The 14,977-nt window shown below is 40.6% G+C and overlaps 1 protein-coding gene across 5 annotated transcripts in view; it reads left to right on the top strand.

The window, feature by feature from the left end:
* Nucleotides 1-14,977, top strand: part of WDFY3 (WD repeat and FYVE domain containing 3) — a 352,404-nt gene that overhangs the window by 287,591 nt on the left and 49,836 nt on the right. For all 5 annotated transcript variants that reach the window (XM_068233510.1, XM_068233509.1, XM_068233512.1 and 2 more), the window contains 5 exons: nt 8,013-8,067; nt 9,333-9,452; nt 11,621-11,738; nt 11,878-11,984; nt 13,897-14,050. In XM_068233510.1, the coding sequence (XP_068089611.1) occupies nt 8,013-8,067; nt 9,333-9,452; nt 11,621-11,738; nt 11,878-11,984; nt 13,897-14,050 (554 nt within the window). The remainder of the gene's footprint in view (nt 1-8,012; nt 8,068-9,332; nt 9,453-11,620; nt 11,739-11,877; nt 11,985-13,896; nt 14,051-14,977) is intronic.

The raw sequence follows: 14,977 nt of genomic DNA on the forward strand, positions 1-14,977 counted from the left end.
GTGTAGATAATGTGAGCCAAGAAGTGAGTGACCTGACTTGTAATCGCCAATACCATAAAGTCCAAATTGTATAAAAGCACCCAGTCTTGTAGCCCACAATTAAAGGCTGGTACACAAGTAGACCAGTGGATGCCTTCCCAACGCAGATGACCTTCCAATTGCAAACCTGGACAATGGAAATATTAGTCTATCAAGTCACTGCTATCACACCCACGCACAAGAACCCCCAATCAGAGGAGACTCTTTGAATGATCTAAATGCGAGGTGCTGATGTTGACCTCCAGCCTTACTGAGCAATCCGATCCCAGATAAACACTGTACTCTTGGCAAATTCTATGCAGTAGTTAGTACAGCAATAAAAATGCTCAATATAGAGTAAAATCTTCTTGAATTAAAAAAATAAATAAAAATACCTCGTATAAATGCACTTGCTTATGGGCTCATGGTGCACATCTGTAAGTGAGCCGTTTTCTGAGTGCTGCGCTTACACCAATCTTCCCTTTGGCCATCATACCAAACTGTTGCCGCTCAAATGCTCCTCCAATGGATCCAATCATCTCAATTTTTCTGTCTGCAGGAGTATTCCTATTTCCGAAATGATTCTGCAAGGGCATGTGTGCTAGTTGACTGTTTAAAGCATACTTTAATGCTTTTATGTTTAGGGGTTTTCTCATGGACACTAACAATTTAATTGCAGGACAGCTTGTTATTGCGATTAAATGTTTCTGACAACGCATGCATTCCTATGCATTAAATATTTGCTTTGACCATGGTCACATGGCATCTTTTTAAAAATGAAACTGATTTTTCTTTTTTTCATCTAAGAAAAACAAAGGATTGTCAAAAACTTGATTCATTTTGCAAAACTATTTATAATACCTAATAAGACGCAAGTGTCTCTGTTTCCCATGTCCCTGTGTGTGCCCTTTTCAGTTGTGCACATGTGCAAGAAGGGACGCAGAGACACTGAGGAGTGCTGGGGAAATGACGTGGCGGAGGGGCAGGCATTTGCGCGCGCGGCAGACATGCGTGCGCACATGATGCACGAGACAGACCTAGCCCGTTTTTAAATGGGCTAAGGTCACTAGTACTATTTATAAACCCCTCAAAACCGTGTTTCAGGTTAGATCATACATGTCAAAATCCGGCCCGCGGCCAAATCTGGTCCCAGAGGGAAGCTATATTGGAGGTGAAGCCCTAGAACACCATGGAAGCCATATGGGGGAGGGAGGGGGAAAGCACTAAACACTAGGAAACTCTATAGGGGAGGGTGGAGGCCTCTAGACACCGGGGATCTGTGTATGGGAGGGAGGACCACTAGACACCAGGGAACTGTATAGGAGTTGGAGGGGAGTAATTGGACACCAGGGAACTTTATAAGGTGGCCAGTAGACATAGCGGTTGGCCCGTGGCTAGGTCCCTGTGTTGAACGTCGGCCCACTTTGTATTTGAGTTTGATGTATTTAAGTTTGACACCCCTGGGTTAGATGTTACAGCTCCGAAGACATGTTCATTAGACTGTCACTGTATTCATCAAGGATTTAATTTACAGCTTTCACTTTGGCTAACCTTTAATTATTCTGTCAGGGAGAATTGGGATGCTTCACTGGAGGTTACAGCGTGTTCTAACCCATGAATAGGATTACTTTACCTCTAATGCTAGGTACACACCATGAGATTTTCTGGCAGATTTACTCTCAGATCGAATATTTCCAACATGTATGATCTGATTTCCGAACATTTTCCAATCGCTTTTCAGTTCACGCCTATGGACAATTGATCAGAAAAAGATTAGGGTTCGATCGGAAATTAGATTGGACATGTTGTAAATAATTGATTTGACAGTAAATCTGCCAGAAAGGCCCAGTGCACGCGAAAACTGCTAGCAGATCCGCAATACTCTAGCGGTTTTGGGAGCTGATTTCAGAGCGATTCTAGGTATGTTTAGAGAGGTTTTCTAAACATACCTAACGGTTTTGGGTGCGTTTTTGTGTAGCAGATTACACATATTGTTACAGTAAAAGCTGTTACTGAACAGCTTCTGTAACAAAAACACCTGGCAAACCGCTCTGAAGTAGCGTTTTTCAGAGCGGTTTGCGTTTTTCCTATACTTTACATTGAGGCAGAAACGCTTCTGCAAACCACAAAAGTGCAGCAGGAGGCACATTTGCAGTTTGCTACAAACCTCAAACCGCCGGTGTGCACCATCCCATTGACATACATTAGCCAAGCGTATTTACATGCAGATGCGGCCGGCGGATCGCACCTAAAACCGCTCAGTGTGCACTGGGCCTAAATCTCATCATGTGTACCTAGCATTAAAGTACTCACATGCAAGACATGTTTCTGGTCCCATGCAGATACTATTGCTCTACTGTGACCTAGTGTTTTTGATATCCAAATGACACATTTACAATGACAAAATCTGATATTGGGATAATGTGTTCGTGCAAGCAATGTTAGAGGTGTTTAAAAGAGGCTTAACGGATTAAGACCACTTAACTTTCTGGCTTGCATGCCTGTGAAAAAATGCAAAATAGCTGTGTCTTTCCCTTCTATGGATATATTGTTTATCCCTTACTGAGCCTAGCAGCTCGCTTCTTCTGTACTGATAAGGTCCAAGACTTCCAGCCACTGTGGAACATAAGAACTCTACAAGAATAACGAATACTCATCTTGTACTTTCTGCACCCTCTGGTGGTCAGAATTCTTTTTGCTAGCATGGAAGAAGCAGGTTGCTAGACTCCGAGGTGGTGCACACCAAGAGCGCTTCTGAGCACTTTTCAGAACGCCAGCGCTTTGAAAAGCGCTTGGCTACTAAAACCCTATGAGAGTGCTCCCACAGCAGTGTTGGGATTTTTCTAAAATCACAAACGTGCCCTATGTAGCATTTTTTGAAGCTATTCAGCTTGAATAAATAAGCAAAAACATGAATTCATTAAAAAATCGCTCTAGCGATTGCAATAGAGATTTTGGTGGTCACTAGCCCTCAGAGCATACCGGTATGTACATGCAGTCTACAGCCTGCATAGAACTAGTTTTCATTCCTTTTTTTCTTATTTTTTTTTCTCAGTGTAGGGGTTAAGTATTCAGGTATGTCAGTCTGTTACCACTGAGTTATGTCTGCAGAGAGACTGTCATGAGGGCATTTATGGCCTGTGATTAGAGAACCACTTTTAAAGCAACACTGAAGCCCCCAAAAAATATGATATAATGAATTGGTTGTGTAGTATGGATAATTACTAGAAGATATTTTTATTTTCAGTTATATAGTGTTTTTTTTTTATAACATTGCATCATTCTCTAATATTTGCAGTTTACACACTACTCAGCATTCTAAATGTTTTTACAGAGCAGTATTGTTAACTATTGACCAGTCCTCTGGGGAGAAAAAGAAAATACAATGACTGACAGTTGAGATAATAAGCTTCAGATGACCGCTCTCTGCGACTTTGAAAGTCATGGAGCTCAATGGCTTTTTTGCATAGATAACTGGAGTTTCTTAATTCTTCCTGTACTGGAAACACGATTAGACTCATATCTCTTCTGCTAAGGTTTTATTTCTTAGCTGTACTACACAAACAAATCATTATATTATAAAAAAATGTTCGCTTCAATTTCTCTTTAAGTGTTAGGGAACTGCCAAAACCGGTCTGTAGTTCATGATTTGTGTCTATGGCAGCAGTGTAACATTAATATAAAACTGTTTTCACATGCCTGAGACTATAAAATTTGGATTGTTAGCTTTTAAACACAAAATAAAACTCCAGTAAAGGGTTCCAGTAAAGTCCTGTTTAGGGTTAGGACTATAGATACAATCATTTTTATTGGTTTATTTTCAATTTGGGGTTTGCTTTAAAATGCTCTTTTTACCTTGCAGTGGTCTTCAGCACTAATGCCAGAGCTGAAATGCCACATTCCTGTGGCACAACGAGGTCCTAATAACCCAGAAATCCCTGGAACAAATTCAAGGCTTCTTCCGGGTAGAGGCAGAGCTTTGTGCAGTAACTCTGCCTCTACTCGAGTCGATCTCTGCGGATCTCCGCTTCCTCCTGTCCCTCAGTCTTCTTTCACAGAGAGGGGCAGGAAGAGGCAGAGATCCGTGGAGGTTGACGCTATGGAGACAGAGCTACAGCCCTCCACGGGCAGCAAAATCCACGACCTGGAAAGGATATAACCTCGTTGTGATGTGGGGATTCGGCGTTTCAACTCTGGCATTAATGCTGAAGAGGATTGCAATGTAAAAAGAGCATTTTCTTTACGCTTCGGACTCTCTTTAAAGAGGAACTGTAAGGTGGAAATTAACTCACCACCAGTATGCAACTGATGGCAGGTTTGTCATCGAAAAAAATTATATAGCCAATGGAAATCTAGCTAAAAATATGAAACCCCTCCCACTCTGTAGCCCTAATAAAAATTCAGCATACTGATGCACAGCCTTGTGGGTAATGACATCACATGCAGATCATTCCTGATTTGCATATGGTATTAAAGGCTCGATATCTCAGCACCCATAGCTCCTACACACAAAATTTTGCCAAAATGTGCCCCCATTCATAAGATAGCTTAGATATACCCCATCTCAGGAACGAGCGGAGTTGAGGGGCTGCAGTTTGGCACAGGGGTAGTTCCTACACTTAAAATTTGGACTTTGTAGGAGCTATGAGTGCATAGATATTAAGCCTTTAATTTCAGTAGCATAATGTAATACTAGAGGATCAGACACAGCATCAGCATAATCAGCATAGCAACCTAGTGGAGAGCAGAGAAATAGCAGCAGCAGCACAGGAGCAGACACAGCACTGACATAGCAGAGATTGCAGAAAATAACAGTGTGGAAAGCAGTCTGTTTCATACTGAAAAGTAACATTTTTCTGAACGAGAATTGTGGCAAAAAATAGTGTTTTAGCACCGAATTTCAGTGAGAAACAGGGCCCTAAGCAATCTGGATAAACGTGGGTTTCTATATAGGGAAAACGGGGTGTGTCTTCAACTAAGGGAATAATAAAAAAAAAAAACCTCTAGCCCAGACTTCCCCAACCCTATCCCCAAGGGCCAGCCAACAGTAATTGTTTTGCAGGAAACCACAAACATGCACAGGTGAGGTAATTAGTGTCTTAGCAGAGCTGATTAACTGCCCCTGTGGATTTCCACAAAACATGCCCTGTTGGTGGGCCTTGAGGACAGGGTTGGGGAACTTTGCTCTAACCCCATGCTCCAGTAGTAAAAATGATTCCTCCCATGCTGCATGAAGCACTTTTTCTACAAGACACTGACAGGGTAAGAGGATTTGCTTTCTCTTTTGCTTATCTCGTCTTCAACTTTTACTCATAACACATTCTCTTTTCCTTAGTTGTGCAAAAAAAAAACACATTCTCCTAAGGGCTCTTTCACATCTGAGCACGTATTGTGCACACCTGAGGCATTTTTCCTCTTGTGGACCAGAGCAATTTTCACCTGTCAGCGCTCCTCCCTTTCTTTTACCAATAACTTAATCACTACTAATCACAGCGTAATGATCTATATCTTGTTTTTCTTGCCACCAATTAGGCTTTCTTTGGGTGTACAGTATGCCAAGAATTATTTTATCCTAAATGCATTTTAACATGAAGAATAAGAAAAAAAAATTATAAAATGCATTATTTTTCCGTTTTTGACCATTATAGTGTTAAAATAAAACATTCTACTGTGGATAAAAGCCACACATTTTATGTGCCCTTTTGTCCCGGTTATTGCAACGTTCAAAAAATTTCCCTAGTACAATGTATGGCGCCAATATTTCATTTGGAAATAAAGGTGCATTTTTTCAATTTTGCGTCCATCACTAATTACAAGCCCATAAATTAAAAATTAATAGTAATATACTGCCTTGACATAAATTTTTAAAAAGTTCAGTCCCTAAGGTAACTACTTATTTTATTTTATTTTTGATGAAATTTTTTTTCCCCCTTTTATAAATAAAAAAACAAAGTTTGGGTATTATGGGAGGGTGTGGGAGGGAAATAGTTAATTATATCAGTCAGTGTGGGGATTTTTATTAAATAAAATGCAATTTTGGTGCAATATACTATTTGGCCACAAGATGTCCTCAGTCGTCATTTCCGATTCACGTACGTAAGCACGTGAATCGGAAGTAATCCGTGGCTGTGTAACACAGGAAGATACAATGAATGCCGGCGTCTCGTAGACGCTGGTATTCATTGAATCGGGGACTTAGATTTATGAATGGGACCTGCGGTCCCATTCATTAACTTCCCCTCTAAGCGGCGGTAACGGCGGTGCGCGCGCACGCGCGAACGGGAGCGAGCGGCGGCTGCATGCCGCTGCAGACTTGTTTTCACGGCCCTGCTGCATCCTGTCTTTTTTAAAGGGCCGTGAATATACTGCACGGCATGCAGCAAGTAGTTAACGCAAAGTCAACCAAGGTAAAATGAAAGTCCATAGACTTTCATTTCACCTTTCACATCCGACGCTGCGTTTTGGTGCGTTGTGGTTCAACGCACCCGGGAGTTATTAATCGTCGAGAGCCAGCGTTTACCCGTCGGGTGAATTAATAACTACCACCGCTGATTGCATCGCACCGCAACATTCCAGCGACATGCCGCAAGCCATAACGCATGCAGGAGAACGGCTCCTGCACGCGTTCACAGATGGGAAAGAAGCCTGGTGGCCACACACCATACAATTTTCATGCAATCTGACTACAATTTTTATACAATCTTACCAACATCCATGTAGTATAACAGCACTTGGCGATTGATTGTACAGCCAGATTGCAGGAAAATTATGTGGTGTGTCGCCACCTTTAGGGTCATTTTACACTTACACTCAAACTACCAGTTGCTCTTAGTTATAACTGAAAGAACAACGGATTTTCAAAGTAATGGCCATATTTTCCTATGGCTCAGTTTCCACTATACGCGTTTTAAAGAGTAACTGTCAGGCTGCAGAAGCTAATTTAAACCTCTATTCTCCTGTGTTAAACAGTTTAGAAGGAAGCCCAAAAGCAATTAGTGAAGATAAAAATCTCAGTTACCGTTGATGTGTGCTTATCAGCAAGTCTGTTATTCTTAAGAAGACGCAAGCCGCATACCATACTGCAAAGCATTCTGGGGCTCTCCCCTCGGCTGCTAATGAGACGTTACAGCAGCTTGTAATCGCGCAGCACTGATAAATCTCGGGCAGAGTACACTGCAGGAGTCAGCTATTGTTCCTAGCCACATGGCTCATTAATATTCACTGCACACTGTGTTGTTCAAGTACAAGCTTATCTGTGATCAGGAAGCAGGCAGGACATGAGGACACATTTGACAGAAAAACATGGAGCCTGCCATGAGCTGTCAGGAGCATCTATCTCTGCATATACTATATACAAATTCTGTGAAATCCAAACGTGGACAGTGAAATGCATATGTAATGTAAGTACAGCCAATCTTTAGCTACTGATATATGTGTTTATTTTCTCTGAGACCTTATACCTAACAGCTCCTCTTTAACTGAAGGCTTTTTCACAATGCACTGTTATGGAAAGTTAAATCAGTTTTTCAACATATAGTGTAAAAGAGGTCTTGCAGCTCCTATTTAAAATGGCACTACTGGTTTTTGTTAGTATATTACATTTGAGACAATTTTCCATATACAGTCATACTACTGGCAGTGCAAGAGGTACAAAGGGTTCATACTACTCTGCTCCCCCCCCCCCCCCCTTCCTGCTTGCTTCTATGGCATTGTTCAAATGGGTTTTGTGGCTGTACTATCCTATACAGTAGGCAGCATTTTACATGATGCCCCATTCATTTGCATGGGATGGGGCTCTGCCACAATGTGCACTGCAACATTGTGGTCAGCGGTGGTGCCAAGTTGTGTGCTTCACTTTTTACCACTGCATGTGTGACTCATCATAACAGTAATGATTGTGACAAGGTTAATTTATTATGTAATAATTATACCACAGCCAGACGTGTATGTAGCCTGTGTATGGGCTGACTTTTTGTTTTTTGTACACATTTTAGGTCGGGGCTACTCAGCACTTTAGTTGGAGAAAAGTCTGTGACGCAGAGATGGGAGGTAAATATAACTTCTATTAATAATCTGCTTGATTAAGCTTTTATAATGTGTCAGGATTCAGCCTTTTGTGAGCTGAAGTTTGGTTCTCCAGTTCTGAATCTATTATATAACAAGATCAGCCACAAGATGACTTATTTCCAGTTTTAATAGGCCACTGGTGATCTCTGTTGGAGCTAAAGCAAGCTGCACACTCATGCCCTCCTAAAGGCTCATACACACATCAGACTATAGTCTTTGGAAAATGAAAGATCACAGACCAATCTTACCACCCTTCATGTAGTATGAGAGCCATACCTACACAGTCTATTCTATGGAGCTGAACTCCACATCAGAAAAAAATCTTTGCAAGATGCTGCACACACAGATGCTGTACAGACACAAAAGATCAGTATCTGCAAAAGATCTGTTCCTGCCAAAAATCCATTCCTGCAAAATGCAATGATAGTCTATGAGATCTGCAGATCATCATACACACATGATTTAACTGACATTCATCTGCAGATCAGATCCACCAGGATGGATTTTCAGATCTGCAGATGATTGCTTGATCTGCAGATGAATGTCAGTTAAATCATGTGTGTATGATGATCTGCAGATCTCATAGACTATCATTGCAATTTGCAGGAATGGATTTTTGGCAGGAACAGATCTTTTGCAGATACTGATCTTTTGTGTCTGTACAGCATCTGTGTGTGCAGCATCTTGCAAAGATTTTTTTCTGATGTGGAGTTCAGCTCCATAGAAAAGACTGTGTAGAGTATGGCTCTCATACTACATGAAGGGTGGTAAGATTGGTCTGTGATCTTTCATTTTCAAAAGACTATGGTCTGATGTGTGTATGGGGCCTTACATGGATACTTCTGTGGGAGCAGAATGAATGGTATTGAGCTGGCTCAGCTGGTTGCAGTCTAAGGTTTGCTTTCCTATATACAGGACCGCATATTACAAAGAAAGGAAACATGTACATTAATGATCCTTTCTGACCTGACACCAGGGGAGACTTAGAAATATATGCTGATGTTAAGGAGGCCTTCGCTAGAATACCAGTATTAAAATAGACAAGCTCTGCTGGTGGATGTATTTAGCCAGGCTTGACACTTAGACAAATCATTGCTCAGCATGACTTTTCATTCTGTCACCTTGACTACCGTATTATCGGATTGCTGTTTTACCTTTAAGCTTCACCTCAGAAATAAGCTCCATAAAATTGCACAAGACTGAATGTTCTTTTCTCTGCTAATCCTTTTCCTTTTGTCTCTATACAGAGGGGAGAAATCAGCAATTTCCAGTATCTGATGCACTTAAACACTCTGGCAGGCCGCTCATACAATGATCTCATGCAGTACCCTGTCTTTCCTTGGATCCTGGCAGATTATGACTCGGAGGTATTGCTTGCTAACTAATATTGCAGCCTTTTGTTTCAGTAATGATTAGGTACCATTATCACATCATGATGATATCAATAGCCCATCTTTAATCACTTCAGCCCACAGCGAGTAGTTTTCACCTTAAAGCAGACCCAAACCAAACATTTTTTTAATTCAAAAGTTAGTCGCACCACTCTGACACATACAAAGATAAATAAACACTCCTTCAAGCCTATGAGCATTTCAGTGCATGCTTTTCACCCTTCTCTTTTCATAGCTAGGGTTATACAGGTGGCAGCCATTAGCAATTCCTTCTTTGCCAGACACCTGCTATTCAACCAGTTTGCCGGATTCTGTCCTGGCAATATGAAAGGAAGGGAGGGGTTCCTCCAATAAATGTAAAATATTTTATATTTGTCATCATGCAGCTAAAAAAGGCTGCTATTTATTATTATAATTTAGAAAATAGATTGTATTTCTGAAATCTTGTGTTTTTAATTTGGGTCCACTTTAAGGAGGCAAGTAATTTTCACATTTCGGCGTTCCTCCCATTCATTCACCAAAAGCTTTATCATTACTTATCACCCCTAAATTAGGCATTTTAGGGGGGATACTTGTTTTCAGTAATTACTTTATTTTCTATGCATTTTTGAAGGGAAAAACAAGGAAACAAAGAAATACACTTACTCCAATTCTATCCCCTATAGTTTTAAAATAAACAATGCTATTATAAATAAAACCCACAGATTTTTATTGGCCCATTTCTCCCGGTTTTCATAGCATTTAAATGATGTCCCTAGTACAATGTATATTAACAATATATTACAATATTCGTACCAGATCAATAATTAAAAGCCCTTATTTTTAAAAATAGTAATATACCCTTATGACAAACATAGTGTAAAAAAAAAAAAAAAAAAAAAAAAAAGCTGAGACCTTAAGGCCCCATTCACACTAGAGCGTTTTGCCGCGATTTCGGCAAAACGCTCAAACACTAGCGCTTTTTAAAAGTGCTAGCGTAATGAAACCCTATGGGCTTGTTCTTACTTGGGCGATTTGCGCTAATCGCCGCAAATCGCTCAAAAAGGGCAAAACGCAAACGCGTAGCCTGCACCATTTTCAGGCGATTTCCCAGCGATCGTGTTTCAGCACTGAAACACGATCGCGGCAAAATCGCAGCACTGTTCAGTGATTTTTCCGCGTGAAATCGGGGAAAAACCACTCTTGCAAAACAACGCAGGTGTCAATACAGCCTAAAGAAACTTTTTTTTTAAAATGCTGTCACTTTGTTTTAGGTTTTTTATTTTTAAGTGTTTTATTTTGGTAACTATGGGGCAGAGGGTTACAAGGGGTTAAAGAGAAACTCTGACCAAGAATTGATCTTTATCCCAATCAGTAGCTGATATGCCCTTTTACATGAGAAATCTATTCCTTTTCACACACAGACCATCAGGGGGCGCTGTATGGAAATTATTGTTGTGAAACCCCTCCCACAAAGAAATTCTGAGTACGTACTCTTGGCAGGTTCCTGTCTGTGAACCTTGCTGCATTGTGGGAAAAAGCTGCTTACAGCTGTTTCCAACTGCCTAAAAAACATGCAGCAGCTACATCACCTGCCCACAGTAAAAATGTCACCATGTAATAATTGTCAGAATGTAAACCAGGGATTTAAAAGATTTTACAATGGGCAAACACTGACTAAATCATTTATACATAATTATTGTAAAAATTAAGCACTTTTTATTATTGTCACTGGAGTTCCTCTTTAATAACTATAGTAAATTTCTTTTTGTAATGTATTATTATTTTAACTTCACTCTTTGGCCACAAGATGGCGCTGTACACTGTACTGGGTTACCAAGAAGTGTTTGGTTACTTTTTTATGAGAACTTTTTCTTTTCTTTTTATGAATGAACATGGCTCCTGATTGGAGCCATGTTCATTCATATACATGCACTTTCATTGGCTCAGGGAAAACGTTCCCGTTGGCCAATTACCGACATTTAAGTCGCACCATGGACGAGCAGCAGGCACGCCCACACCCGCCGGTGATTGACTTTTATATTAAAAGTTTTTATTTATTGCAAACTGCAGAAACACTATAAAAATACATAATGCTTGTATTTTCTCATGAAATGTCTTTGAAAACAATCCTGTGCTAATAGAAAATTCATTTTTCATTGAAGGAACTGGACTTGACAAATCCAAAGACTTTTAGGAATCTCTCTAAGCCAATGGGAGCCCAGACTGATGACAGACTTGCACAGTATAAGAAGCGATATAAGGACTGGGAAGATCCCAATGGTAAGACCTTAATCATAAGGCATAAAACATGTACAGACTTTATTCTAGAGGTCACAATTCTTAGAGACATGTCTATACAGCACTCTGATGGCTTAGTAAATTACACACAAGATATGTCATTCTGGTTATTTACTTACAGGAGAGACACCTGCTTACCATTATGGAACCCATTACAGCTCAGCTATGATTGTGGCTTCTTACTTGGTTAGAATGGAACCATTCACTCAGATCTTCCTCAGGCTTCAGGTAAGGCACATCTTCCAAATCACAGGCATAGTATTCAAAACGAGTAACTTGGAGGCTGCATCATCAGCTCATAGCTTACAAGTAAAGGGTTTTAAAATCACAAACACTGGTCCACTTGACAGCCCAGGGGCCCCAGGTCTCTCAAGTAAAGGGTTTTCCAATATTTAACTGTAAATTACTGAGACTTGAAATAGATCAATTGCCAATAGTACACAGGCTATTTATGCTTGTAGTTAAAAAAGACATATTTTTCCCTGCTTTATCAGGTTTGATAGTCTTCTGCACTGGAAAGCCTGTCAAGCTAAGAGACAATAACTTTTGTTTCAGTTGTACTTTTGATATTTTTTAATAGGAGAATGAGTCAGTTATTGACGATTATGTGGTCTCCATAGTTCTTACTAGGTATGAGCTCCACTGTTCAGGTTCCACATTCCGACGGAAACAGAGCCTTTAAACTTGCGGCCGCAACAGGGTGAATAACTCGCTGTAGTCGCTGCCTGTAGTCGATGCGCTTTACTTTGCGCTCTGTTCCATCTCTCCAATACTTTTTCCTTCAAACCCTGTAGAGTTGGAGTGATGTGGACTGCAATGGCTGTAGGCAGCAACAAGGTGAGTTAACCCAACCGCTGAGCATGTGCAACACACATAATGCAGCAAATGTATTGCTAAACGCACAGCATGCAGCACTTTCTAAATATTGCTACACGTTACACACAACGCAACGTGTGCACTGTGAATGTCGCACAGACTTAGTATTGTTGTGCGTTAGTCTGCGTTATAAAATTTTCTAACGTGGAACTTTAACGTCACACTGTGAAAGAGGCCTAAAGGCTCTGTTTCGTCCAGAATGCAGAATCGGAACTGTGGGGTTCATTCCTAGTTCTCTTATTAAGATAAAAAAGGAGAGGTTGTGTAACTTGAGTTTTATGATTATCAACAACCACCCACTTTACTACCATAGACACATTGAACTACATATCTTTTTTTATTGATTTGATCAAGCCCATTGGCGATTATTCACCATTTAGATGTGCTAACATGGGGAACTCTTCTCAAATTAACATTTTTGAAAGTGGGTGCCTGCTGTAGACTTTGCCTACTGTGTTATGAAATTGTGCTGAGGTACAGACGTACTGAAAATAGGACCTGCACTTTTTGAGAGGCAGATTGCGGATCCCAACTCCTGAATCTATCAAATTATTCTTACTGGTCATCCTTGATGACTGCCTATGCTTGAACTCTAGGAAAATGCTTTCCACGATACGACTTCACTGTGCCAGAAAATGTATTGTTATGGGAAGACAATCCTCTAGCATTCCCTCATGTGGAAGACTGGGTAAAACTGGTCAATATGGCCCTGCCTCTTTAGAAGTTAACGTATCCGTTTGGTGGTAGTTCCACCAAATTTGATGAAGTCTGGTGTAGGTGGGTCAACTCTGAAACAGTAGCCCTGAACTAATTCACTTTTTCTCCTAAGTTTTCTCAGAGTAGATAATTTTTCTTCTTCTGTTCAAAAAACATTTTGCACTTTGCAATTGAAAAAGTGCCAAAAAGTGGGGGTAAAAGTACCGTCAAACTTATTCTGTGTATTTCCTTGCTCGCTGGTGGCTTAAAATGGCATTTTATTGATAAGATGTGGAAATTGTCATACTTGCGGCTTTGATCTACATCTTGATCTTAAATTTGTCAGCATTGGTGCAATCAGTGTATTTGTTTTTCTTCTTGTTTTTTTTTTTTTTTGTATTGTGATGTATTTGTTCTTGCATTGTGACTGTTTTTACATGATCAAATCAATAAAAACTCAATTTTTATTTAAAAAAAAAAAAAAAAAAAAAAAACCTACTGAAAGAAATTATTTTTTTTCCTCAACTGAAAAACGTTGCCTTTCACAAATACGTCTCTTTTCCACCAGGGTGGACACTTTGATCTGGCTGACCGCATGTTCCACAGTGTACGCGAGGCTTGGTATTCGGCTTCTAAGCACAACATGGCCGATGTGAAAGAGCTTATCCCGGAATTCTTTTATCTCCCAGAATTTCTACTCAACTCTAATAACTTTGATCTTGGTATGAGCATCCTTTTGTAAGCATGATTCTAAAAGCGGCTTTAGAGCAAGTAGAAATTAAAATACTAAAATAAGCTAGCCTGTATAAGCCCTTAAAAAATGTTAGAGCTCTAGTTCAGGCTCTTTGTTTTCATGCATGTTGTATGAAAAGTACTGGGATTTGCAATGCTCAAAGTGTTTGGAGAATTCTGAAACTGCTGTTCAGTTTAATCAAGTTGCAAAACTCCTCTTTTATGCCATCATTACTCAGGTGAGGCTTGGTTCCCACTTGTTGCAAAAACGTGCCCAACAGGTACTTTTTTCAAAACTCCCCTCAACACAGGAAATGGATCCTATAGTTAAAAATAGGATCTGCTTCTCTACCTGCTGTTTTTCTGGAACAGAACGCAAATGCCAGGTGCACAGACGCAATTAAAGCCTATGAGAATGGACAGTTCTCACTAGTCTGGTCACCACGTCTGCTTTAATTGCCATGTTCAATACCACACAAATACTCACTTGTCCTTGGTTCCACTGCTGCTGACTCCCCTGCGTGGTCTTGGTGCCAGGCAGAAGCATGGGGATCCCCACTGGATTGCAAAAGACCAATGGGAATCCTCAGCAACAGGGAGGATTCTCATTGATTCTTGGTTGACCAGTGAAAATTCTCAGTCACTAGGGAGAATTGGTCCATTTTAATCCTATGGAGAGCATTCTCATGCCAGCCTCTGATCTCTGAGCTTTGGACCGAATGGAGGAGTCAGCAACGTATGCGTGTCTTCAATTGAACATGGCGATCGATGTGGATGGAGCGGATGCAAAATGGATGGTGTAGACGTATGCTGGCCTCCGCTCCAAGTGGGAACTGAGCCTTAGGGAGGAACTGGGAGAGGCACCATCCAGCCTTTCCCTATGTACACACATCTGACCCTGCCCACCCTCTCAGTGC

The sequence above is a fragment of the Hyperolius riggenbachi genome, chromosome 1, assembly GCF_040937935.1.
Source record: "Hyperolius riggenbachi isolate aHypRig1 chromosome 1, aHypRig1.pri, whole genome shotgun sequence".
Classification (NCBI taxonomy): Eukaryota; Metazoa; Chordata; class Amphibia; order Anura; family Hyperoliidae; genus Hyperolius; species Hyperolius riggenbachi.